This window comes from Mesoplodon bidens, assembly GCF_964165515.1.
Source record: "Mesoplodon bidens genome assembly, chromosome: 10".
Classification (NCBI taxonomy): Eukaryota; Metazoa; Chordata; class Mammalia; order Artiodactyla; family Ziphiidae; genus Mesoplodon; species Mesoplodon bidens.
In genome coordinates this window covers 52,779,429-52,807,134 of record NC_138172.1, presented here as the reverse complement: position 1 = coordinate 52,807,134, position 27,706 = coordinate 52,779,429, and the positions used below count along the sequence as shown (strand labels likewise).

Genomic DNA, 27,706 nt, shown 5'->3' with positions numbered 1-27,706 from the left:
TTTGCCTAGTATCCAAGAGACTCCCAAGAGCTCTGAGGCTTTGTCACCAAGCGGTGTCTGTCATCCAAGGAGTCTGACCTGCTACATCCCTTTCCGCCTTTTTGAGCATAACTCCAAAGAGGCGGCCCAAGATCTTATAAGTGACCACAGCCTCCAGAATCAGAAAATCAGGTGCAGATCCTACACCTGCTGCTGGCTTTGGGCAAATTGCCATCCTCCCTTCTGTTTCTGCATTTTAAAATGCGGACAAAATTACCGACATTGTCAAGTTGTTGCCTTGATAGGTGGTGATACGTAGGAATCCCCTAGCCCATAACATGGACTCAAGGAATGCTAGTTGTTTCTTTTTTTTTTCCCCTGTGTAAAATGATGCAGACCCAGCCCAAGGCTGATCAGTTCTGCTAGTTGCCAACACATTTGGGTAGATGCAGCAATGAATGGCTTTGAAACTGGCCAAGCGAATTTGGGGTATTTCTGGTGAACTTTGACTTGGATGCCAGCCCCACGTTTCTACAACTGAGTTGGCTGGGCTTTCTTTTAACCTCAGGGCCCTTCCCTTCATTTCTGGGTGTTCACAATGATGAGACCTTTCACTGGTGGCTTGCAACACGATCTATTGGACCATTTACTTAAGAAGAGTAAAGTGTGGTGTCGGGGGCCTGGTCATTAAGCTGTTTGCTTGTAACGTGAAAACATTTCTCCCGTCGAGGAGCCCTACCTCATGAGTAGCGGAAACCTCCTTCCATCCACAAATGCCTTCTAGTTATCCCCCGTGAAAGATGTTCTCTGGGCTCTCCTTTCCAAAGACAACATGGACTTGTCATAAATATTATAAATGCCTATTTGTTAAAATGTTCTGCCTCCAGTGGGCTGCTGCCAATTTAGTGTAATCATCTCAGGTTTATTGGCCTGTGTGTCCTCCTCTTATGGGAAGCTCTGTCAGGCCTCTCTGCGAGAGCACAGGAAATAGCAGGTGGACCTTTTTTCCTCATTTAGGGAATTATTACTGTTAAGCTCGTCTAAGGGAAAAGGAGGCTGGGGTCTCTCACGTCATCTTGCCCAGGAAGGAGCTTGGTGAACTGTTTAAAATTTCAGCTCCTTTGGCAGCAGCATCTTATTCCAGTTTTAATGGGAGCACTGGTTTGTGACCATGCCCGGTGGAGCATCGCCTGCCTATTTAAATTGTGAAATAAACTAAGGGGTTTCTAGGTGTTAACTCAGCTGCAGGGAATAAGTTCCAGTAATAGAGATGCATTGTTATTGGCAGCCTTAAAAAAAACCTCCATGGTCGCCTGTTCTTCAGAGAAAAGTCCAAGCTGAGCCATGGATAATTAGCTTCTCCCAGGGGAGGGGAGGGGACTTGTCATTTTTAGACACTCAGTGGAAGGAAAATGTGACAGTAAGTATGCAAATTAACAAGTCTTGTTTCTATAAGCCTGGGCTTATCAAGCTTTCCAACCAAAAATCTCCCCAACCTCTGAGAGTGAACTCAGGGATCTGAGGGTGAGGCTTGATGCTGCCCAGGTGGATTTTTTTTTTTTTGGAGTTTTATATTTTATTTTTAAAATTCCTGTGAGCCTTCTCCTCTGCAATATTTCTGGTTTTGATTTTCAGTGAAAAGGTACTGTCTTAGTCCGTTTGGCTGCTTTAACAGAATACCATAGACTGGGTGGCTTGTAAACCTCAGAGATTTCTCTCTCACAGTTCTGGAGGCGGGAGGTCCAAGATCAAGGTGCTGGCAGATTTGGTGTCTGGTGAGAGCCTATTTCCTAGTTCATAAATGGCTGCTTTCTCACTGTGTCCTCGATGGCAGAAGGGAAGAGGGAGCTTCCTGATGACTTGTTTAGAAGGGGCCTAACCCTATTCGTGCACCGGCCTCGTGCAAGCTCCACCCTGATGACCTAATCATCTGCCAAAGGCCCCGCCTCCAAATACCATCACATTGGGGGTTAGGTTTCAGCATATGAATTTGGAGGGGACACAAACTTTCAGTCTATAGCTGGTATTTAGTTATTTATCTGTGATAGCACTTTTCCCCTAACTTAGCCCCAGATCTTTGAATAAAATTGACGCTAAGATAATGTGGCTTCCCATACAACTGTGCTGCAGTGTTGTTTTCTATTTGTTTCATCTCCCTGGCCACACTGAGCATTCTTCAAGGGAAAGAGCCGTGTCTTTTTTTCTTGCACGCGCTGGCCTCGTGCAAGCCCATCTCTTTGGTTGTCCTGGGGTACGGTAGGTAACCTTAGTGCCGTCATTCAGCTGGTGGAGGAAGGAATGTGGCAAAGTGCCACGTCCTCCCCAAGATTAGTCATGTGTACAGTATTCCTGGACAGTCACAAAGGAAGTCCCAAGGGGCCAGTGGCTGACTGTAAAATGCCGGGTTGAGCATCTGAACCCACTGAGTGGAGGGACATGACCCTCCCAGGAGCAGTGGTAGGTGATGGCATCACCTAGGATGCAGACACTTAATGGGAGCCGTGAAATAAGCCGGCTCAGGACAGCTGGCTTAGAACCTTCCCTCAGGATCGCAGGTCTGCTCCTAAGATGAAGCAGACGCAGCCAGGTGGTGCAGAGGCCAGCCCGGCAGGGGCCCCGGCACTCCCCCGACCTGCTGGCTGTCCAGGCAACATTACGTTGAAACAGATCCTCCCGATGACGAGCCGCGCTCGATTACATGAACGGTTCACCCCATGCAGCCATTGCCAAAGGAGATTTTGAAGGTGTGCCAACTCAGAAATGCTGATGCCAGAAATATCTGTTTCCAAAAGTGCCTCTGGTCCTGTCATGCCCTCCTGGTGAATAAGATCTGAACTCCTTAACCTGCCGCCCTGAGCTCTCCACAGTGTGGCCCCAACCACTCTGTCCCTCCGCGTCTCTCGCTGCCAACCCTCTGTCTTTGCCCACATCCTTAAAGCGGGTGGGAGCCAAGCCCCCGCCTCACCACTGCCTGCCATCCTGGCCTTCCTGAGGCTGTTAGTCCTCTCCGAGCACCCAGAGTCATCTTTTGCTTCTCCTGAGTGAACCTCTCAGCGTTTCTTGACGTGATTGCACTTCCTAGGCCCTTACCCTGGGCTGTGCTGCCACGATGTTTTCTGTTTGTTTCATCTCCCCGGCCACACTGAGCATTCTTCAAGGGAAAGAGCCGTGTCTTTTTTCTTGCACGCGCTGGCCTCGTGCAAGTCCGTCTCTTTGGTTGTCCTGGTGTACGGTAATATGAGTGCCCCTCATTCAGCTGGTGGAAGGAGGAAAAAATGGAGTTTCACACAGATGTGCTATAAATAGATGCAGACTAGGAAAACTCAAATTTACATGGAGTTAGAAGGTAATTATGCTCCCAAACAGGATTTTATGCATCCTCTTGTGAATGGCGCTTCTCTAAGGCTTTTAAAATAAATTTTGATTTACAGCAACTTGATAACCTCTTTTAGGAAAAAAACTAGAGTGAAGTTTGAATTTGAGACTCCCAAACAAGATTGCCAAAATAATCCCATTGCATTTTTCTTAATTACAAAATATCAGATTCAGCACATGAGGGGTTTTGGGAAGGCAATTGGAAGGGTCCAGTCCAAACTACCAAATCGTATAAGCTGTGCTGCGGCCTCTCCTTGCCCTTAATGTAGAGAGAAAGTTCATTCTTTATATGACAGGTCGAAAAGACTGAAGTGTAGAATATACTGATAACGGACACTGCCTGCACAGTCTTCAGTAATATGGCAAGTTAGCCTCCTTCTCCGTGGATTCTTTTCTGTTGCAGTAGTAGGTGAACCTTCAATCAGTGAATATTAAAACCCATGAATATATACCTATATGTGTGCTATAGAGGTATGTGATCCTCACCAGCAAGAAAGAAACACTTAATTGGTTTTTTGAAAAGATCAACAAAATTGACAAATCCTTAGGTAGGCTAACTAAGAAAAGAGAAAAAAGACTGAAACAAAATAAGAAATGAAAGAGGAAACATTACAACTGATGGGACAGAAATAAAAATGCTCACAAGAGACTATTGTAAACAATTATACGTCAACAGATTGGGCAATCCAGAAGAAACAGATAAATTTCTAGGAACATATAATCTTCTAAGACTGAACTGTGAAGAAATTAAAAACTTGAACCAGATGTATAACTTAGAAAGAGATTAAATCAGTAATCAAAAACCTCCTAAAAAAGAACCAAGGACAAGATGGCTTAACTGGAGAATTCTACCAAACATTTAAAGGAGAATTAACACCAGTCCTCTCAGACTTCCCAAAAATTGAAGAGGAGGGAGCACTACCAGACTTATTCTATGAGGTGAGCATTACCCTGATACCAAAATGAGACAAAGATACTGTAAGAAACCTGCAGACCAATATCCCTAATGAATGTAGATGAAAAAATCCTCAACAAAATACTAAGAAACCCAATTCAACCACACATTAAAAAGATTATACATCATGATCAGGTGGAATTTATTACTGGAATGCAAGGATGGTTCACCATATGAAGGTTAATGTATAACACACCACATTAACACATGAAGGACAAAAGCTGCATGATCATTTCAATTGATGCAGAAAAAGCATGTGACAAGATTCTACACCCTTTCAAGATAAAAATGCTCAACAAACTAGGAACAAACTCAACATAAGTAAGGCTATATATGAAAGCCCATAGTTAACAATGTACTCAATGGTGAAAAACTGAAAGCTTTCCCTCCGAGATGAGGAAAAAGGCAAGGATGTCCACTCTCACCACTGCTTTCAGCATAGTACTGGAAGTCCTAACCAAACTAAGTAGGCAAGAAAAAGAAATAAAAGTCATGCAGGGCTTCCCTGGTGGCGCGGTGGTTGAGAGTCCGCCTGCTGATGCAGGGGACACAGGTTCATGTCCCGGTCCGGGAAGATCCCACATGCCGCGGAGTGGCTGGGCCCATGAGCCATGGCTGCTGAGCCTGTGCGTCCGGAGCCTGTGCTCCGCAACGGGAGAGGCCACAACAGGGAGAGGCCCACGTACCACACACACACACACAAAAAGTCATGCAGATAGGAAATGAAGAAGTAAAATTCGCTCTCTTCCCAGATGATATGATCTTGTATGTAGAAAACCCTAAATATTTCACCAAACAAAGCTCCTGTTAAAACAAGTAAATGAATTTAACAAAGTTGCAGGACACAAAATCCACACACAAAAATTAGTTGCATTTCTATGCACTGGCAGTGAATAATCTGAAAAGAAAATTAAGAAACAATCCCATTTACAATAGCATCAAAAAGAATAAAATACTTTGGAATAAACTTAATCAAGGAGGCAAAAGACTTGTACAATGAAAACTACCAAGCACTTCTGAAAGAAATTAAAGAAGACAAATAAATGGAAAGACATCTGTGTTTGTGGATTGGAAGACTTAGTGTTGTTAAAATGTCCATACTACACAGAGTAGTCTACAGATTAAACGCAATTGTATCAAAATTCCAATGGCATTTTTTGCAAAAGCACAGAAAAAAATTTTTTTAATAACATCTTTATTGGAGTATAACTGCTTTAAAATGCTGTGTTAGTTTCTGCTTTATAACAAAGTGAATCCGCTATACATATACATATATCACCATATCTCCTCCCTCTTGTGTCTCCCTCCCTCCCCCCAACCCTATCCCACCCCTCTAGGTGGTCACAAAGCACCAAGCTGATCTCCCTGTGCTATGTGGCTGCTTCCCACTAGCTATCTATTTTACATTTGGTAGTATATATAAGTCCATGCCACTCTCACTTTGTCCTAGCTTACCCTTCCCTCAAGTCCATTCTCTGCATCTGAGTCTTTATTCCTGTCCTGCCCCTAGGTTCTTCAACACCATTTTTTCTTTTTTAGATTCCATATATATGTGTTACCATATGGTATTTGCTTTTCTCTTTCTGACTTACTTCACTCTGTATGACAGACTCTGGGTCCATCCACGTCACTACAAATAACTCAGTTTCGTTTCTTTTTATGGCTGAGTAATATTCCATTGTATATATGTGCCACATCTTCTTTATCCATTCATCTGTCGATGGATACTTAGGTTGCTTCCATGACCTGGCTATTGTAAACAGAGCTGCAGTAAACATTGTGGTACATGACTCTTTTTGAATTACGGTTTTCTCAGGGTATATGCCCAGTAGTGGGATTGTTGGGCCATATGGTAGTTCTATTTTTAGTATTTTAAGGAACCTCCATACTGTTCTCCATAGAGGCTGTATCAATTTACATTCCCTCCAACAGTGCAGAAGGGTTCCCTTTTCTCCTCACCCTCTCCAGCATTTATTGTTTATAGATTTTTTGATGATGGCCATTCTGACTGGTGTGAGGTGATCACCTCATTGTAGTTTTGATTTGCATTTCTCTAATGATTAATGATGTTGAGCATTCTTTCATGTGTTTGTTGGCAGTCTGTTTATCTTTGGAGAAATGTCTATTTATTAGGTCTTCTGCCCATTTTTTGATTGGGTTGTTTGTTTTTTTGATATTGAGCTTCATGAGCTGCTTGTAAATTTTGGAGATTAATCCTTTGTCAGTTGCTTCATTTGCAAATATTTTCTCTCATTCTGATGGTTGTCTTTTCATCTTGCTTATGGTTGCCTTTGCTGTGCAAAAGCTTTTAAGTTTCATTAGGTCCCATTTATTTATTTTTGTTTTTATTTCCATTTCTCTAGGAGGTGGGTCAAAAAGGATCTTGCTGTGATTTATGTCATAGAGTGTTCTGCCTATGTTTTCCTCTAAGAGTTTGATAGTGTCTGGCCTTACATTTAGGTCTTTAATCCATTTTGAGTTTATTTTCGTGTATGGTGTTAGAGAGTGTTCTAATTTCATTCTTTTACATGTAGCTGTCCAGTTTTCCCAGCACCAAAGCACAGAAAAATTTTTAAATTCATATAGAATTTCAAAGGATCATGAACATCCAAAAAATCTAGAGAAAGAAAAGTAAAGCTAGAGGCCTCACACTTCCTGATTTCAAAACTTGTTATAAAGTTGCAGTAATCAAAACAGTATGGAAATGACATAAAGACAGATGTCAAGCTGAGTACCATCACTAGTTTTCAATCCCAAGGGAGCAGAACATCTTGTACTGATCACTAATCTCAGGCAGCACTTCAAACACTTCTGCCACTGCACCTTGGAATTGGAGTTACCAAGAAAAACACAACTGGATGGGACATCGCTTTACGTACATGGGGAAGGGACATCAGTTTCAATAGTAGACATCAGTCCCTCCTCACTAGGCAGCCCCCCTGGTGGCCAACACAGGGCAGTTGGCCTGTGAGCACCCTGCTTAAGCCACAGCAGAAAGGCCCCAACGCTTCCCCTTTGGAGTCTGAAAGCTGGGGACATGCCTGAGGGCCATTGTGTACATACTAAAGCAGAACAAAGGAACACTCATTGCTCTTGAAACAGGAAAAGATATTCCCACACAAGGTGATAAGCCCTGCACAGGCTCTCTGGGTTCTTTATCTCTTGGTAATGCTGTGTTCCAGGCCCGAGGCCCATTCTTTTTTTTAAGGGAACTTTTTATTGATTGATTGATTGCTGTGTTGGGTCTTCATTGCTGTGCAGGCTTTCTTTAGTTGTGGTGAGTGGGGGCTACTCTTCATTGCAGTGCATAGGCTTCTCATTGCAGTGGCTTCTCTTGTTGCTGAGCACGGGCTCTAGGCACAACTTCAGCAGTTGTGACACGAGGGCTCAGTAGTTGTGGCTCGCGGGCTCTAGAGTGCAGGCTCCATAGTTATGGCGCACAGGCTTAGTTGCTCTGCAGCATGTGGGATCTTCTTGGACCAGGGCTTGAACCCATGTCCCCTGCATTAGCAGGCGGATTCTCAACCACTGCGCCACCAGGAAAGTTCCTGCAAAACGGTTTCTTAACCGCTGGACCAGCAGGGGAGCATGTTGCCGGTGCCTTTCCAGCTCCGTGGAAGCAAGACCTGACTGCTGAGGGATCCGAGCCCTCGGCTAAAGATGAAGCACAGCCTTATTTCCTGCACTCGGAGTCACTTAGACACCCAAAGGGCACATGGACCGAGGGAAGGACAGACTGCATAGAACAGCAGCCTGGACAGAGAGCTGCAGAGCCCCCCACGTCCAGCACATTGATCCGCTTCCTCAATGTGAGGGTTCGGCTTTTCACACCGCAGCTGTGGGTCGAGTGCTCGGCATCTTTGGTGGAGGAAAGCGGTTCATAATCCTCCTTGCTTGGTTTTTATTACAGTGCTTTTAAGGTTGACATTAACGAGAGCGGCCGTGTGACTTCTGATACTGTTTATTTGCAGTGTCTGAACTGCTTTGTCTGATCTCCTCCTTCTCCTGGTGCCTCAAGGGCGGAGGACAGAGGTGGAGCCCCACCGCTGGTGGCACGTGCCCACAGGGGGCCTGCGATGCAGTAGAGTCAGCACACAGGAAGGCTCGTTCGTGTGAGATGCTTCCTTGACCTCAAGCAGAACTGTGCTCCTGTGGGCAGTGCTGGGAGGTTCCATAGCAGAAAGGAGTCCTCAGACCCGGCTTTGTAGACTGTGGATTTGGACCTGACCTTACACTGGGGGTCATGACTCTCGGCACCACGCGGCTGTGTGTGGCTGAATGAGATGAGTGATGTAACTGGCAAAACCATAGGCAGACACCGATGCTGATGAGAGGCAAGACAGTTATCGTCGTGATGGGATGGAGGGTCCCCGCAGGTCAAAGAGGAAGGTGCTGCTTTGTAGAGATCCCCGCTCCCCATAATTCCTTTCTTCTCCTCCTTCCTATTGCTTCTTCCCTATAAGCCTTTCATCTCTCTTCTGTTCCTTAAAAGGCATCCCTTTTCCTTCCGCCCTTTGCCTTTTATACCCCAGTGTTTCACCAAAACGGAAGGAAGCCAGCATTCAAAGAACTTTGCTGAAAGAAGCAAGCAGGGCTGGGAGCCGGGCCGGCGTCTGACCACAAAGGGCTCCCTCAGCCTCAGGGACTGAGGAGGCCTTTGGGTGTCACTGAACCCAATCCCTTCACCCTGAGAGTGCTGCTACCACACAGTTGGCTCTGTTTTCTTGAAGTCTCCAAGCTATTTGACCAGGACTGACTGCTCCTTTGCTTACTGGTGACCCAGGACCATGAAGCCAGTGTTGTTCACTGATTCATGGAGAATATTGAGATGATGTGTGTCCTTTGTGAGGCCTGAGATCTTTGATCAGGTCATTGTCACCCAAGATCCCTCGTAAGCCCCTGGTGTATGGGGTTTGGGGGAAAGGAGGGAAGGAAGGTGGGCCTTCTCAGAGCTGAGCTGCTGGGGGCTTTCAGAACACGTGGCTGGACCCCTCCCCCAGGGATGCCGATTCAGTGCTGGGTGGCCTGAGAATCAGCATTTCTTCTTCTTCTTTTTAAAAATATTTATTTATTTGGCTACGCTGGGTCTTAGTTGCGGCATGCGGGATCTTTAGTTGCAGCATGCGAACTCTTAGTTGCGGCATGTGGGATCTAGTTCCCTGACCAGGGATCGAGCCCGGGCCCCCTGCATTGGGAGCGTGGAGTCTAAGCCACTGGGCCACCAAGGAAGTCCCAGAGTCTGCATTTCTAACAAGCTCCTTGGAGGTGTGACTGTTGCTCTGGGGACCACACACTTGGAGAAGCAAGGCTCGAGGGCAGAGGTTGGCAGATGATAGCCTGCCAGGCAATCCAGCCTGCCACCTGTTTTTGTAAATAGTTTTCATGGAACACGGTTACTTCCATCCTTTTGCATATTGTCTGTGGCTGCTTTCGTGCCACAGTGGCAGAATTGAATAGTTGTGATGGAGACCATATGGCCCAGAAAGCCCAAAGTATTTACTGTGTGGCCCTTCACAGGAAAAGTGTGCCAGCGTGTCCTCTAGCACGTCCTTAATGCCCTGAGCCCCGTGGTTCTAACTACAGGAATAGACCCCACTTTATTTTACTGGCTGAATACTCTAGGACCCTTACTGCCAAGATGCCAGCTCTGCTAAGCATTGCATCATGTTTCCTAGAGGAGAAAAGCATGAGACCAGTAATCACCGCTGTTTATGTAGCTCTTTGCAGGTCACAAAACACCTTCAGACCCTGCAGCAACCTAGATGGTGCCATGCGCATCTCATGGAGGCACAGACTGAGGCTTAGAGGGGCCAGAAAGTTATGACGAACTTAGGTCTTCAGTCCTCCCTCCCTACCACTCTGCCTCTTGGACACAAGCCCACATTGGATGAACTTCATGTATTAGTCATCTATTACTGCGTAACAGATGACCCCCAAGCGTAACAGTTTTAAACTGCAATAAATATGTATTATCACTCACGGTGTCTGTGGATCAGGAATTCAAGATCAACTTAACTGGGCAGTTCTGGGTCAGGCATTTTCCTGGGGCTCAGTCAGGTGTCTTCTGGGGCTGCAGTCAGTTAAGACTTGACTGAGCCTGGAGATCCATTTCACCAAGGCAGTCACTCGCCTGGCTGGCAAGTTGGTGGGAGGACTCTGTTTCTCTCTGTGTGGGCCTCCCTGCAAGACTGCTTGAGTGTCCTCACAGCGTGGCTGCTAACTTCCGCAGAGCCCAGGAGAAGCTGGATCCTTTTTATGACCTAGCCTCCCAAATCACATAGCATCATTTCTGCCACACTCCGTTCAACAGAAACATTTGAGGGGAGCCTGTACTCAAGAGGTGTGTCAAAGAATTTGTAAATATATTTGAAAACCAGCCCAGTATGCAGATTTCCATTCAGTTGCCTGCTGGGACTATTGAGGTTCTGTGGTTTCCCTCAGAGCAGGCCTTTAATTGATCATAGATGTCACACTAAAGTTCCAAGCAAGAGCAAGGTTAAGTCACAAACTACTAGCATCATGTAGGCCTCAAGCTTTGTTCTGCTCTGCAGCACCCAAGGGTCTCCTTGAGGAGCAGTCAAACAGGGCCAGAGGGAGACACCCACCCTCATGGTGTGTGAAAGTGGGAAGACGACCAAGAAGAAAGTGGTTTGAAATACCCCTGGGTGATTCACATATGCATCTCCCAGGTGCTGGTCCCCCCACTCCCATTTGAAAACTGCTTTCCTATCTCTGTCTTCCCCATTTCCCAGATTGGGAAGCAGAGGCCCGAAGAGGCACAGTTTCTTGTTGAAGAAAGCAGCAGGTATTAAGCATACTTCAGTAAAGCTTAGTTGGGGCGCGTGGATTAAATTTGCCCTTCCAAGTCTTTGTATTAATTAATCCTTATCGCAAGCCAGCTGAGTACATTTCTTGTCAGATCTTTTTCCAGGCAACATCTGGGTCTAATGGGTGGGTCCCAGACCGAGTTTATTCTTCCACATCCTGCCACCTCTGTGGAATGTGCTTCAAATGTAGGAACTTATCCAGACAGATGGTAAACTCTGATCTCATCCCACCGAAGAGGGACCGTAGCTCCTAAATCTTTCATGAGCAGTGTTCGGGCACCCTCTAGTGGGTAAATGGAAAAGTTCGCCATGCTTGCTGAACAGAAGCACTACTGATCTGGAAGGGGCGTGGAGGTGACTCAGCAGGTGTAGGGAGCTGTCATCTTGAGTATGATACAGTTCCTCGATGGTGCAGGGAAAGGGTGCACGCTTTTTCCCTATCATCCCCTCTGGCTCAATGTGTTAATAATCTGGTTTATTTGAAACAATGCAGGAAACAAAAATATAACAACTATATGTGCACGTGTGTATATTTCCTGATGCAGAGAGTAAGTGTGACGGTTAACAGGATTGGCTAAATTTTTTCTGTAAAGGTCCAGATAGTAGATATTTTAGGCTTTGCAGCCAAAGGCCATGCACTCTGCTGTTGTAGCATGAAGACAGCCTTAGATAACACTTAAATGGATGAGCATTGGCCATGTTTGTGGATTGTACATAACAGGCAGTGGGCTGCGGGTGACCATGGCCCACAGTTGTCAACCCCCATGAAAAAGAAGGAACTGGATTGTGTTCATCTCTCACACGAGGTGGTAGAGTCCTCAGGAGTGGGGACTCTTGCCCTGCCCACCTTTGGACCCTGAGCACCCAGCACTGTGTCTGGCTTGTAGCAGGTGCTCACGGCGTGGTTGCTGACCTGAGATGGCTCTGATGTCAACCTCTGTAATATATCAGCTTTCTTCCAGGATTTCTTGGTCTTCATTGAGTTAAAAACAGCAACTCTCTGAATCGGATGTTTAAAGCATCAGAGCAGATAGGATTTGCAGCCATCCCTGTTTTCTTTCTATTTGTCTCTTTTAAATGAACCAAGGTGCCACGTGAGAGGCCAGCAGATAATAGGCTTTGTAACGATGAGCTCGAGCACTGCCTGGTGGCCCAGCATCAGTGGGCAGCTCTGAGGAATTTTGTTTTGCAGAACCAGGCATGGGTTTGCATCAAGGCATCTGCTCATTTTACCAGAGCTTATTTCTGCCCAGAGACTTGCGCTTGGGAGGGGTTGGCTGGTGGCATTCTAGGTGATGCTCCAAACCAGCACAGCAAGAAAACAGAGCAGGTGCCGGCCTCTTCAGCCTTGCATGTGGCTGGCCCTCAGGGCAGGTTTGTGGTCTGCCAAACGCTCTGTTTTTGCCATTATTAATCACAATAGTAGTTATCATTTATAGAGCATCTTGTCTCATGTGAATTCTAGAAAATACATTTTATCCCTGGGTACAGATGAAGAAACTGAGGCACGGAGAAATTAACTGATTTGGGGCATGTTATTGATATTATGTGGCACCATAGTTAAAAGTCTGGACTAAGTTATGTAACACATAGTGCCTGTTTCTCCATTTGTAAAACGGTCCTGATGAAAGTTATTCAGAGGGCAGCTGTGTGGGTTAAAGTGAGGTGAGGCATGTAAAGCTCTTCCTTACTCTCTAGGACATAATGTGTTATTACTATTACCTGGGGCCTGGGCATATAGTAAGTGCTCAGAAAATATTGGTTAAAGAGATAAATGTTATTTGCCCAGTCACACAGCTGGTAAGAATTCAAAGCCTGAATCTTTCTACCAGGCCAGATGGCCTTGGCATTGTACCATTTAACCAAATAGGAACGGAGGACATGGTAACCATGATATTGAGGGTGTCCACACAGGCAGAGAGGGCAGAGCTGAAGGGTCAAACGCTCCTGGTTCACTTAGCCTGGCATCTTCTTGGGCATCTTGGCCATAGGAGAGGCCTCAAGTTCAGTCCGTATGTCAGGGAGCTGGACATAGGTAAGACCCCTTGGCTCCCTACAGGTGTAAAAATCTTGAAAGATAGAGAAGAGGATACTGGGAAAGGAGGAGGGGACGGATTCCTGGGAGCGACTGTCAACCCTGTTAATAATACTAGCATAGTAGTAATAACTGACCCAGCACCCAGCTGATCCCAAGCACTGCTGTGCATATATTAACTCACTTTGTCTTCCAACAACCCTATGAAGAAAGTTTCCGTATCCCCATTTTACAGATAAGGAAACAGGCTCAGGTTGGTAACTTGGCCAAGGACAGGCTGCATCTGGAGTACCTGATTTCCCTACTGAGCCAGCTCTGCTTCTCAGTCTGACGTTACCGCTAGTGCCAGCATTGCCCCAGCCAGAGAATGGGGAAGTGGAGAAGGAGAGGAAGACATCAAGACCCGATGCTACAAATTAAAATAACATCAGACTAGATGTCTGGTTCTGCTCTGACCACTAACTAGCTCTAAGCTTGTTGATCCCAAGCATCTCCTGAGCTTCTCTTCCAGCATTCACATTCTTTGGCCCTCAAACCGCTATGGAATGAGTCTTGACTTTGAGAAAAGGTGCTGTCTGGAGACTGACATCCGATGCCAAGCCATGGGTCAGTCTCCTCTGGAACTGAACTTCCATCTGACCTTCGTGTATTGGGTCGGAGCCTGTGGGAGACTCACGTCATCAGTGGGATGTCTTCGAGATCTCAGAGTCTTGGCTTTCCCCCATCACCCAAATGTTGCCTGGCTAACTCCCATTCACCTACTTAATCTTAAACTGCCTCTGACCATCCAGACCTGGTTGGGTCCTTGTGCTTTACATTCCTGTATCAGCCTAGTTTCCTTTCATAGGACCTAACCACAGTTCATAGTCGAATATCCATTGACGGACCTTTTCCAGAGGCAGAGACCATGTCTGTTTTCCCACATCATTGCACCACCAGTGCACACTCAGTGAGGTTTTTTTAAAAAATAAATGATTTATTTATTTTTGGCTGCATTGGGTCTTCGTTGCTGCGTGTGGGCTTTCTTTTTAGTTGCAGCGAGCGGGGGCTACTCTTCCTTGTGGTGTGCGGGCTTCTCATTGTGGTGGCTTCTCTTGTTGCGGAGCACGGGCTCTAGGTGTATGGGCTTCAGTAGTTGTGGCACATGGGCTTAGTAGTTGTGGCTTGCGGGCTCTAGAACGCAGGCTCAGTAGTTGTGGCGCACGGGCTTAGTTGCTCCGCGGCATGTGGGATCTTCCTGGACTAGGGCTTGAACCCCTTGTCCCCTGAGTTGGCAGGAGGATTCTTAACCACTGTGCCACCAGGGAAGCCCTCAGTGAGCTTTTTGAATGTTTGAATGTTGTCACGTGTGGGTGGTATTAAACATGGCAGGAGGAGACAGCCTGGCATGGTCATATTGTTTGGTTCTCTCCTTGCAGAACACATAAGAGAAAGTCTACAGTAGCCAGTTTTCGACGCCACTTTATTGCAAGGAATTAATATGGTCAATGATCTAAAGCCCAATGAGGTATTTTGGAGGTGTGCTGAGCTCACACCTGGATCAACACAACTCCCCCGGGGCAAAGCCAGCTGGAAACAGCTGGTGTGTTGCTCCCAGGGTAGCCTAGGGTAGCCTAGTTCATTGTCAGAAGTCACCTGTCTGTTTTCAAGGCTGAAGGACAGATGGTGCCTATCCCGGTTCCAGGCTAAAGTCATAAAGAAATCAGCCAACCTGTAGTGCCTCGAGAAAACCCTGGCTCATAAGAGATGCTCAGTGTACATTTGAATAAATGAGAACCTTTAAACTCCTCTGAGCAGCAGAACAGCTGTCACAAAGTTCAGAGGCTTCAGAGGCAGGAGAGAACTCACGGACAGACTCAGTGTGTCTTTCAGTGTGATTTTTAAAAATCTAAGGCATCTGTTTCCTTGGTCCACAGGACCCTAGAATAAGGAAGCTGCGTGGGGGCATGTGCATGCGGAGGATCCAGCAGGGCTGTTGGAATCAGCTTGCTGACGGTCTCAAGAGGTCACGACGTTGAAGGTTTTCAGTTTTAAACTTTCTTCATAGAAAAAACACAGATATCTGGTACCATTCAGGAAGCAGGGTGGGTGGGGCAATCAATCTCATTCCATAAGGCAGTTAATTGAAATATTCAGTCCATTGCATCATCCCTATTGCTTTCTTCTCCTTGTTATCATTTGTTCAGGTCAATATTCAGTATTTATTATCTCTGTGTAAATATTAGAGTCAAGTGTTACAGTGAACACTTAACTACAAACAGCTGCTAATAGTTTCTTTTGGTATTTAGTGACGTTAATAACATACATATTTTTTAAGAATTTGCTCACTTTTCTTTTCACCGGGGCACGAACCCATGTCCCCTGCATCGGCAGGTGAACTCTCAAACACTGCGCCACCAGGGAAGCCCCCTACCTCGCATTTTTCTAATAGCCTTTCAGTAAAGTTTCCCACAAGCCATTCCCATCAGATAATCAGAGTTCTCATTTTTATCTTGGATGCATTTCTCCTGGGGATCTCCCTTCACCTTGGAATTCCCTTTACCTTTCTGTTGGGCTGACTTTCTGGTTTCCTGGATCCCTTGTCTTCCTCTTTCTTGGCTTCCTCCCTCACTTGGGGTGGAGCAGATTCCCTAATTGACTCACCAGTTTAAGAAGAAGGTAAAGGGGCTTCCCTGGTGGCACAGTGGTTGAGAGTCCGCCTGCCGATGCAGGGGACAAGGGTTCGTTCCCCGGTCCGGGAAGATTCCACATGCCGCAGAGCGGCTGGGCCCGTGAGCCATGGCTGCTGAGCCTGCACCTCTGGAGCCTGTGCTCTGCAATGGGAGAGGCCACAACAGTGAGAGGCCCGCGTACCGCAAAAAAAAAAAAAAAAAAAAAAACAAGAAGAAGGTAAAGTGACAAAAGGCACGGTGGTGATGGCCTTCACCACGCCTGTCTTTTGTTTTGGGGTTTTTTTTTTTTTTTTTTTTTTTCTTTTTGCGGTATGCGGGCCTCTCACTGCTGTGGCCTCTCCCGTTGCGGAGCACAGGCTCCGGACGCGCAGGCCCAGCGGCCATGGCTCACGGGCCCAGCCGCTCCGCGGCATATGGGATCCTCCCAGACCGGGGCACGAACCCGTATCCCCTGCATCGGCAGGCGGACTCTCAACCACTGCGCCACCAGGGAGGCCCATGTTTTGGGGGTTTTTTTATTATTTATTTATTTATTTGGCTGCACTGGGTCTTAGTTGCGGCATGCAGGATCTTTTAGTTGTGACATGGGGGGGATCTTCCCTGACCAGGGATGGAACCGGGGCCCCCTGCATTGAGAGTGTGAAGTCTTAACCACTGGACCACCAGGGAAGTCCCTGTCTTTTGAGTCACTCGGCTCCGATCTGACCGGGTTGCCTTCTGTGCCTGGGTCATTTGTCATGCCTGGATTTCCCCTCCTTCTGGGGATTACCCTCAGCTTTCTCCCACAGAGTTCTGTTGGTTTACTCAATAGTTTCTCTTTTAGAGTTTATACCCTCATTTTGTTGGGTCATATCCTTCAGTAGATTACTGAGAGAGAATGTGTGGAAGGTGGATTTTTTTTAGATGTTGCATATCTGAAAAAAAAAAAGTCTGCCTCTTGCTCTTCACTGATTATTTTCCTGGGTAATTTCTGGGTTAGAAACCACTTTCCAATTTGAAAGCGTTTGCCATTATTTTCTAACATTCTGTCTGATTCTGGAAAAGGTTAAAAGCCTTTCTGTTTTCCGATCCTTGGTGGTTCTTTGATTGTTCAAAACATCTTCTCTTTGCACCTGAGGTTCTGAGATTTCTGAACCTCTGTTGGGTCTGTTCTCATCCATTATGCTGGGTACTCAGGGGAGCCCCTTCCAAAAATGTGTCACTTTTGTCTCCTTTCCTATTCATCTCATTCTGATGATAATTTTAGAAGGGTTTGGGGAAGGAACAAAGTTAGATTCATGTGTCCATTTTGACATCTTTACCCAAAAGCCTAAAATACATGCTGAAGCTACAGGAATTGGTGCTGGCACAACAGTCAACACAGATGAGTGGAATAAAGTTTCCAGAAACTGACCCAAAATGTGAGAAGTCACTAGTAAGTGATAACAGATCACCTGACCATCTGCTAGAAAAAAAATAAAGTTGGACTTTCTTCACCCCGTATATAGAGTCAATTCTAGTTTGTTTAAAGATTTAAGCATACACACAAAACTATCAGAAAATATAGGAGAATATTTTTATAATCATGTGCTGAGGAAGCCCTTCCTAAGCACATAGGAATAGAAGAAGGCTCAAAGAGCTACCAGTTAACTGTGTAACAATTTTAAACTCCCATGTGACTAAAGACTGAATTTAAAAAAGCTGGATGGGAAAATATTGCCACATACGTAGTTTGTTACCATCCCTGTTATGTAAAGTTTTCTACAGATCAGTAAGAAAGTGATTTTTTTTAAATGTCAATAAATCAGAACTAGAAGTGGTTAATAAGCATTTGAAAAGATGCTCTTCCATCCTCACCACTGATCAGGAAAACGCAAACTAAAATAAACAAGAAGGATACAGTACATCTGTTCTTAGTGTGTGGTCCCTGAACCAGCAGCATCCCCGGGGAACTTAGAAATGCAGATTCTCAGATCCCTTCTTAGACCTACTACTAATCACGAACTCTGGGGGGAAGCCCATCCACCTGTAGGTTAACAAGCCCTTCAGTTGATTCTGATGTTTGAGAACCATTGCTGGGCAGCTGAGAGAGTGAACAAATGACGTTCAGTGTCGTGGATGAATCTCACAATGTTGAGTGAGAGAAATCAAACATGGGAGCATGGGGCTTCCCTGGTGGCACAGTGGTTGAGAGTCCGCCTGCCGATGCAGGGGACACGGGTTCGTGCCCTGGTCTAGGAGGATCCCACATGCCGCGGAGCGACTGGGCCCGTGAGCCATGGCCTCTGAGCCTGTGCTCCACAACGGAAGAGGCCACAACAGTGAGAGGCCCGCGTACTGCAAAAACAAAAAAACAAAAAAACAAAAAAACAAAAAAACATGGGAGCATGGACGATAGGATTCCATGTCTATGAAGTTCCAAAACAGGATGACAGAAACCAGGGGGGTTGGGACCCTCGGAGGAGGGAAGGAGTAACTAGGCGTGATGGAGCGCCGCCCCCCCCCCGCCGCCGCAGCGGTGCTAGTCACGTTCTCTTTCTTGAGTGGATGCTGGTTGACACAAGTTGGTCCAGTTTGTGAAAATTCATTGAGCTGTTCACTTAGGATTTGTACACTTTTCTCTGTGCTGTACTTCAGTCAAGCAGTGAAGGGCAAAACATGAGATCTCTTTTGTTTTGTTTTCTAGTCAGGTTTTTAATCATTTAAAACCTGGGCATTTAATGAGGTTGGAAGGGAAGAGCAGACATACTCAGATGAGAGGATGAATTAGCACAAGTTTTTTGATGAGTAATTTGACAGTACCTCTAAAGCTTAAAATATTCTAGAAATTCCACTTCTAGAAGTCTATCCTGGAATTCACGTTTGCAGAGGTATACATTATATAAGAATGTTCCCTGGGTATTTTTTGTACAAACATAAAGGAGACACCTTAAATTTTTCTCCATAGGGAACTGGTTACATGAATTATGGAAAACTGGGCAGCTGTTAAAATCGACATAGATCTGGAAAGAGGTGGTATGGCTGACTGAAAGAAACAGGTTATAGGCACCATATACTGAGTGATCCGTATTATTATTTTTTTTTTTTGTGGTACGCGGGCCTCCCACTGTTGTGGCCTCTCCCGTTGCAGAGCACAGGCTCCGGACGCGCAGGCTCAGCAGCCATGGCTCACGGGCCTAGCCGCTCTGTGGCATGTGGGATCTTCCCGGATCGGGGCACGAACCCGTGTCCCCTGCATCAGCAGGCTGACTCTCAACCACTGCGCCACCAGGGAAGCCCCAATGATCCGTATTTTTAAAGGAGAAAGAAAAGGATTTGCAGGTGGTAGTTAGAAATGCAAGCGAAAGAAGTTAGGAAGGCTCAATGTAAAATTTTTATATTGGTTTCTCGAGAATTTACAACTGGTGTTTGTAACTTCTTTGTGTGTTTTATATATAGTTTTTATACTGCTGTGCTTATTTTTACCTGCACTTATCACTTTCTTAAACTTTTTTAACTCTTAGATTTACCATTCAAAAAAAAGGGTTGGCTTAAAATAATGTTTATCAGTGAAAAAACAAACAGTATTTTTGTACTCTAAACAAAGATGTAGTTACACGCACACACACACACACACAGAGCTGAGTAACATTTTTGTAGAGTGCTTTTCATCAGTATTTGTTATAGTGAGAGACAAAAAGTGTGCTTCTGGATATATTTCACTTACCTAGGAAATTCACTTGGGTAGAGTAATTCTTTTCTTGACAGTTCTTTTCCTGTGTTTGCTAGTAAGATCTTGGGTCAAGGATTCCTGTTTTTTGAGAGACAGCTCAGTTAGCGATATTATCTCTGTGTGTAAAAGATGACCGCCGCTAGCACATTAGACAGAGCGTCTCTGGGTAGTGGACTCCACTTGCTTTAATAATGAAAACATTTTCACATTCAGAGCCAAGAGCTGTTAGCTGAGCCTGTTCAGCTGGCACAAGCTTATGCTGGCAACTCTTAACCTCTTGCACCCTCCTGGAGAGACAGCTGCCACGTTGCAGTGGCTCTTCCTGTGGTTATTTCCTGTGTGAATCAACAGAGAGCCCTTCTGACCCCTTCAGTTTGAATCAGGAAGCCCTTGTTGTTGTTTCAGACCCTGCCATGCTGGATGAGGTGTGTCACCTGTCTTACTGATCCAATGGAATAGCACACCTGTGTGTGCAGATGACCTGTCAGTTGTGATGAATTCTGGACCAAAACCCCATGGGTGTTGAGGCTTGGCACTTTCTGGGATTTTATCCTGTTTTGTGCTTCTTCACTTTCAATAAATTTCGTTGCCACAGATGTAAACACAAAAATACATCTCCATTAAATGTTTCTTCGGAATTCATATACGACATCAAGCAGATAAAAGAACATCAACTTTCAGGTCTAAGGAGAGGAAGCAGCAGCACTTAGAGTCTGTTCCTTGTTCCCCAGCACAGACATCCAGACCTCGCCAGGGAGGTGGGCTTGTCTCAGTGAACAGTTTAAAAGGTCCCCTGGAAGGCTGTCTGAGGACTAAGTGATCCTAACAGGAAGTCTTCTTTCCTAAAGAGGGGCCTGAACTCTTCCCCCTGGACTGTCCACTTCTAACCCCATCCTGAGGTCTCTGGCTCCCCTAGACTGGATAGGTTGTAAACTGAGCCCAGGTCAGCCCTTTAACCTGTTCCTGTTGCATCCTTCCAGCTGAGGAAGTGACACCCTAATCCACTGGGGAGTCTTTCCAGAAACCTGGGGGTAATTACACTTTATCCTAATCTAATCTATCAAATCTTTGAAGGTCCTGTCTCCTTCTGAAATTTGCCTTGAATCACTCACTTCCCAGTATTCACCAGCATCTTGGTGTTGGACACATCATCTTCTTCCACTTGGATTATTACAGCAGTCTCCGAACTGTTTCCCTACCCCTACACCCCACACTGCTTGCCTCTTCTCACCGTGCAGTCAGAGTGATCTTGCAAAAACTTAACCTGATCTTATCATTGTCTTGCTCAGAATCCTCCTGTAGCTCTTAGGATAAAGTACAAAATCCTTAGGTCTCCTGGGCCCACGTAATCTGACCCTCCCCAAGCCCTCTAACATCTTGTACCCATGTCCTAACGTCCTCCACTCTCCTACAGGTTTTAGAAGGCCCTTCCCCTGCAGCCGTCTGCCCATGCCATGCTCTCTGCCTGGGACGGTGTCTTCTGCCCGTCTTACTAGCTCCCAGAGGGTCTTCAGGCTCTTCCTCAGCACAGCCCCCTCGGACATTTGTTGTTCCTGCCTAAAAGGTCACAGCCCCCGTCACAGACCCTTGTCACACCCTTTATTTCCTTCAGAGCATTTTCACAACTGTAACTATTCAGATTTTTCCCCCCATGAGACTCTAAGTCATGCATGAGCGGGTCTGTTTGGTTTCTGCCCTGCTGTATCCTCGGGGCCCGCGGAGCAGGAAGCCCCGCCTGTGGCATGTGCTCAGGGCAGGTGCTCAGGTGTCAATGCCGAATGACCAGCTCTGTGATTAGAGTCACTTTCCTGTCTTGTCCCACATCCCATGGAGAGAGCTGAGACAGGAAGGAAATCGCCTGCCCCGGGTTACACAGCAGCCAGATCTGCTGCCAGAGTCCGTCCCACACGCCTGATGCTGTCTCCTGGGAATAGGGTTTCGATGCCAACTTTCCTATGAGTTCGGAATAAAGTCCTCCTGGGCCCTGGAAGGCCTCCCTCCTTGAGGACCAGAGACTCACACGGCGTAGGCCAGCATCCTTCCTTCACTCAGTGGTGATGTGGTGGGGCTTCGGGCTTGTCTTGCTCTGTAGCAGCAGTGAAGTCGGGTGACCGTTGCTGGAATAAATGCATGACTTATGTCTTGTTCCCTTCACAGGTATCGGGAGCATATTCCAGCCACAGATGTGTGTTGTTTTGTCCCTCTTTATTAGTGCTGACATTTAAAAATCGAGATCATCACGTACAAACTTGAGTTTCTGTGTTCTCCTGGGAGTGGGGGTCGGAGAAAGATCGAGAAAACCAGCCCACACCTGCCCGGAGCTGGGCAGAGACTTCCCCCAGAAACAAGGCGCGGGTTTCTTGTTTGTCCTGGTCTCTGCCCTGCCTGTTCTGTTCATTCATTTTACCTTCCTGGCATTTGCAAGAATGTGAGCTTGCAGCCAGATCACATTTGGTACGTGTACCCATATATATGAGTAAAACTTGTGATTGACACTTTGTATAATTGCTTTTTTCTCTGTCCCCACTTCCTCCTCCTTCTTCATTTTCTCTTCCACCTCCCTTTTCTTTTCCATGGCCTCTCCTCTTTTACAGGTTCTGGGACTGCTGGTATGGACACTGATCGCTGGAACTGAGTACTTCCGGGTCCCTGCGTTTGGCTGGGTCATGTTTGTAGCTGTGTTTTACTGGGTCCTCACCGTCTTCTTCCTCATCATCTACATAACGATGACCTACACCAGGATTCCCCAGGTGCCCTGGACCACGGTGGTAAGTAAACCACGGGTGTTCTTCCTGTCCACTGCCCATTAAGTAGGACGGAATTTAGTCCTTCTCCAGACAATTCGGGATTGTCAAAGCAGAGGGCAAAGCCAGGGAGAACCCAGCACAGGTGTTTTACACCTGAGTGTGAAACAGCATTGTTGGAAGGTCCAGGAATTCCTTTTAGGCAAAGTAGCAAACCGGTCCTCAGAAGAGTGAATCAAGAGAAGCTCTGTTCTCTGTTTTATTAATTCCCTATAAGCAGTGTCATCTAAGAACAGGTGTGTCAGGGCATAGCCTCTGCAGATCTTCTGTCCTCCAAACCCCTCCTGGGGCCGTGGCTTTAACCCTTTTTGTACCAGAGTTCTTTGATGTTGAGAGGTGAAGAGTTAGAATGAAAAATGAAAGTCACTGTTAGAGCAACTAGGTGACCTCACATGGGGGAGCAGGAGTGGTCAAGAGTGACTGGATTCTTGGGCTTCCCTGGTGGCGCAGTGGTTGAGAGTCCGCCTGCCGATGCAGGGGACGCAGGTTCGTGCCCCGGTCCGGGAAGATCCCACGTGCCACAGAGCGGCTGGCCCCGTGAGTCATGGCCACTGAACCTGTGCGTCCGGAGCCACAACGGGAGAGGCCACAACAATAGGAGGCCCGCGTACGGGGGTGTGGGGGATGTGGGGGGTGTGGGGGGGTGTGGGGGGTGAATAAAAAAAGCGTGACTGGATTCTCGTCCTGACTCCATGCTGGGTGCATGATTACAAAGGGAGCCACAGCCTAGGGGTGGGGCAGGGGGAATAGATAAGAAAATGTGTAGATTACAGAACCTGTCTTTTTCTGCTTGGGTGCCAAAACAGAATACTCTAGACGGGAAGCTTCAGTGACAGAAATTTCTCTCAGTTCTAGACGCTAGAAGTCTAAGATCAGGTGTCAGTATAGTTGGTTTCTGGTGAAAGCTCTCCTCCTGGCTTGCAGATGCCTGCTGATCTTGCCGTGTCCTCACATGGCAGAGAGAGAAAGAGAGGATGTGAGCTCACTTTCGTCTCTTCTTAGAAGGGTGCTAACCCTCTCAGGGGGACCCCACTCTCATGAGCTTCTCTAACCCTAATTACCTCAAAGGCCCCGTATCCAAATACTATCACGTTGAGGGTTAGGGCTTCAACACATGAATTTGAGGGGACACATTCAGTCCATAATATTCTGCCCCGGGCCTCCCTGGTGGCGCAGTGGTTAAGAATCCGCCTGTCAATGCTGGGGACACGGGTTGGAGCCCTGGTCCGGGAAGATCCCACGAGCCACGGAGCAACTAAGCCCGTGTGCCACAGCTACTGAGCCTGCGCTCCAGAGCCCACGAGCCACAACTACTGAGCCCACGTGCCACATCTACTGAAGCCCACGCGCTCTAGAGCCTGTGCTCCGCAACAAGAGAAGCCACCACAATGAGAAGCCCACGCACCACAACAAAGAGTAGCCCCTACTTGCCTCAACTAGAGAAAGCCTGCATGCAGCAACGAAGACCCAACACAGTCAAAAATAATAAGTAAATAAAAATAAATAAATGTATAAAAAATATTATACTAATATCAATAAAAATAATAACATATTTTAAAAAATTCTGCCCCCCCAGTCTTGACCATCTCACATGCAAATACATTCGTTCCATCTCAGCATCCCCCAAACGCATTCCAGCATCAACTAAAGTCTTGATCTAAAGTCTCCTTTAAGTGTCATCTATGTCAGATATGGGTGGGGCTTGAGGTACAGTTCATCCTGAGGCAGAATTTCTCTCCAGCTATGAACCTGTGAAACCAGACAAGTTGAGTGCTTCCAAAATACAGCGGTGAGACGGGTACAGATAGGCATTCCCATGTCAAAAGGGAGAACTAGGAAAGAAGGAAGGGGTGACAGGTCCCCAGGAAGCCCAAAAGTTACAAGGCAAATTCCATCTGATCTTGAGGCTCCAGAACAAGCCTTGTTTTGGTTCAGTGCTCTGCCGTCCCGGTGCACTGGGGTAGCATTGTCACCCTGGTGTCTCTTCAGGGTGGCCCTGCCCCTGGGGCACTGGGTAGGGACATCCTGACTCACAGAAATCCCACCCTTTGAAACTGAGGAGGAACCAGCCTGCCCACTGGGCCCGCAATGAGAGTGGCAGCCCTGATGACCTCTGAATCACCTTTGGGTAATTCATTCTTTTCGTGAAAGATAAAGCTGTTTCGCAGTCAAATAGTTCTGTGGTTCTGTCCCATAGAATCCAAGAAGTCCCACAGCCCTCCTTCATTTTGGCCCGTCTGCATCCCCTTCAGTTCAAACTCGTAATGTTTCTACTGGTATAATCCCTTACCTATTCCTGGCTTCTGCTGACATGGTTGATTAGATCTGTGGTTTGTACCTGTAATCTCTTTATCAAAAGGCTGTTCGGCCACACCCTGAGTGTTCTCTTCTGAAAGAGCTTTCTCATTTTTCACAATATGGCTGAGCTGAGAATTTTTCAAATCTTCAAGTTCTGGTTCTTTTTGGTTTTGTTCTTTTTGGTTTTTTGGCTGCGCCACACGGCCAGTGGGATCTTAGTTCCCTGAGCAGGGATCGAACCCGCACCCCCTGCATTGGAAGTGCGGAGTCTTAACCACTGGATTGCCAGGGAAGTCCCAGTTTTGGTTCTTTTTTGCTTAACAATTCCTTCTTCAATTCATCTCTCTCCTTTTGCATTTTCCTCCAAACTGTCGGGGGAACCAGGCCACTCCTTCGGCACTTTGCTAAAAAAATTTCCTCAGCTAAATGTTCAGTGTCATTGCTTGAAGTTCTCCCTTCCACAAAACACTAGAACAACTTTCAGACAAGTTCTTTGCCACTTTATAGCAAGGATCACCTTTCCTCCAGTTTCCGATAACGTATATTCCTAATTTCCATCTGAGACCTCACCAGAATCTCCTTAAACATCCATATTTCTAGCGTGTGCCTCAGAACTCTCCAGCCACTCTTCATTAGCCAGTGCCAAAGCCACTTCCATATTTTTAGCTATTTTGTGACAGTTCTGAAGGGACTCGAAGTCTTGGTCTCCTGACTGCTGGTCAGGGTTCTTATTTTGCTGACCTCTGGCATCTATTAGTCTGTCTCTCCTCCAAACCTAAGCCTCCCTCATTGATTTATTACATTAAGAACTTAAAATATTGCCTTTAATGTTACTGGTTTTTTTTTTTTTTTCTTGTTTAACACTGCTCCCTTCCGAAACTCCCTGGTTTTAAAATGCTCTGATTTGCATTTTCAGAATTTATCATCATGAGGTGTGTCCCCATTTTATAGCTAAGGAAACTGAGGTTTGGAGCCTCCTGACTTTGCACGGGTTCACGCACAATTGGGCCCGTGTCTCTCGACTTCCATCCAGCAGTTTTTTCTGATGTCATCCTGCTCTGGGTGCTCCTCTGCCTGAGTAGTGAGTAGAGCCCTGGCCAGCAGTCAGGAGACCCCTCCATGTTGGGGTTCCACACTCACTCGTGTGAAGAGACCAGAAAGTCATGCAAGTGAGCGTAAACTCTGTTGAATCCTTGCCACCCAGATGCACTGACTTAAACAACCGCAGGATATTCTTCACAGAGAAGTAAGCTGGAAATGTGCTCCCAGGATCGCTAGATCTTCTGTTGTTGTTGTTGTTTTTCCCCTTCCTAAGAGAATCCAGAAATCTGGGTTTCTGTGTAAACTCCCCCAGTTTTAAGATGTTTACAGCCAAATTTTGAAAATTTTACTTGCTGCTGGCAGATGCTAGACGTCAGATGCGTCTGCCTTCTGGTTGGGATATTTTATTTGCTGCTCCAACTGCGAAGTCCCTTTGCAACCCCTCAAAGCGTTGGTAAGCGAGGAAGCAGCGTGCACCAAGTACCCACAAGGCGCCGAGGAGCTGCCTTCTCATCGCCCTTGTCCCCTGCCCCCCTCACGAGTCCAGGTGGGCCCCTTGCCACAGCCGGGGTGCGCTTCTGGCCGCTTCTGAGGTCCGGGTGTGCCCAGACCTTCCCAGGCTCCCTAAACACTCTGCACCTCTGTCTCCCAGGGTCTGTGCTTTAATGGCAGTGCCTTCATCTTATACCTCTCAGCCGCTATTGTGGATGCGTCTTCTGTCTCCCCGGAGAGGGACAGTCACAACTTCAACAGCTGGGCAGCCTCGTCGGTGAGTGAGCACTTCATCCCCACGGTCTCCTCCTCCCTCCCCAAGGCTGGCTGAGGATCTGGGCGAGGAGGACAAAGTTACCTGCAGGGAAAAGCATCACCTGCAGGAGGGACACCTTGGCAGTGAACTTCCTGGTTTGAGCATCATGGGGCCTCCCAATGGCCTGGAGCACAAAGTGGCTGAAAGAGTCCGCTCGAGTGAAAGCCAAATGCTAGAACAAAATAAGTGTTTGAGGGAGAAAAAATGTTTGAGGGATTCTAAGAATAATTCTGCTGCCTACAGTGTCAGTGGAAGAGAGAGGCAGAAAATGAGCACACTAGGTTTCTGTTTGTTGAAGTAGAAATGTTTGTTTATGCTCTAAGGATGCCTAGGAAGATAGACACCAGCAGAGGCTCCTTCCAGGGACTGTGATGGACCGTGAGGGGCTTCTACTTTTTAATTTATGTGTTTATGTACTGTTTGCATTTTTAAACCATAGGTGTATATTTTTCAAATTTAAAAAACGAATTTTAAAAGTTTCTCTGAGATGGGCCTTATAATATTCCATCCGCAGTAGAAGTGATGGGGGTGGAAGGCGGGCAGTTAGACAGGAAGACCAACAGTATGATGTTAAAGCTGGTGGGTGATCCATGGGTGTTCATCGTATTCTTGACCTATATTTCAGAATCTCTATTTAAGGGTAAAGAGCGTGGGTCCACGTGAGATTAAAAGTCACAGGGCTCAAGTTAGCACACAGCAAAAATCAGCTGGGCAGATGCAAACTAGTATATATAGGATGGATAAACAACAAGGTCCTACTGTATAGCACTGGGAACTATATTCAATATCCTGTGATAAACCATCATGGAAAAGAATATGAAAAGGAGCGTACATATATGTATAACTGAGTCACTTTGCTATACAGCAGAAATTAGCACAACATTGTAAATCAACTGGACATCAATAAAATTTTTTTTTAAATGAAGAATCAGGTGGAACTGGGCTGTGGTTGCCCCAGGAGAGGGCCTGGCGTTTTCCCGGCTCTGCACTCACACCCCATGTGGGCCCCTGGCTTCCTTCCGCCCACTCAGCTTGTTTGTGTAAACTGAGCCTGTGACAGTGTGAGGTTAAGCTTTGGTCTAAAATCACCAATACTAAATTAGAAATACACGGGCTTTTCTCAGATGCACACTACCATATTCACCCCCACGTGAACACCCTGGGCTTATTGGAGTAAGAATACAGGCTTTCCAGATAGGTTCCAAAAAAGAAAAACAGCCT

General features: G+C 46.5%; 1 protein-coding gene across 1 annotated transcript in view; it reads left to right on the top strand.

Annotated features, from left to right (window-relative positions):
• Nucleotides 1-27,706, top strand: part of CMTM8 (CKLF like MARVEL transmembrane domain containing 8) — an 85,533-nt gene that overhangs the window by 57,222 nt on the left and 605 nt on the right. The window contains exons 2-3 of the mRNA XM_081246984.1: nucleotides 22,129-22,302; nucleotides 26,330-26,446. Of these exons, the coding sequence (XP_081103110.1) occupies nucleotides 22,201-22,302; nucleotides 26,330-26,446 (219 nt within the window). The 5' untranslated portion in view covers nucleotides 22,129-22,200. The remainder of the gene's footprint in view (nucleotides 1-22,128; nucleotides 22,303-26,329; nucleotides 26,447-27,706) is intronic.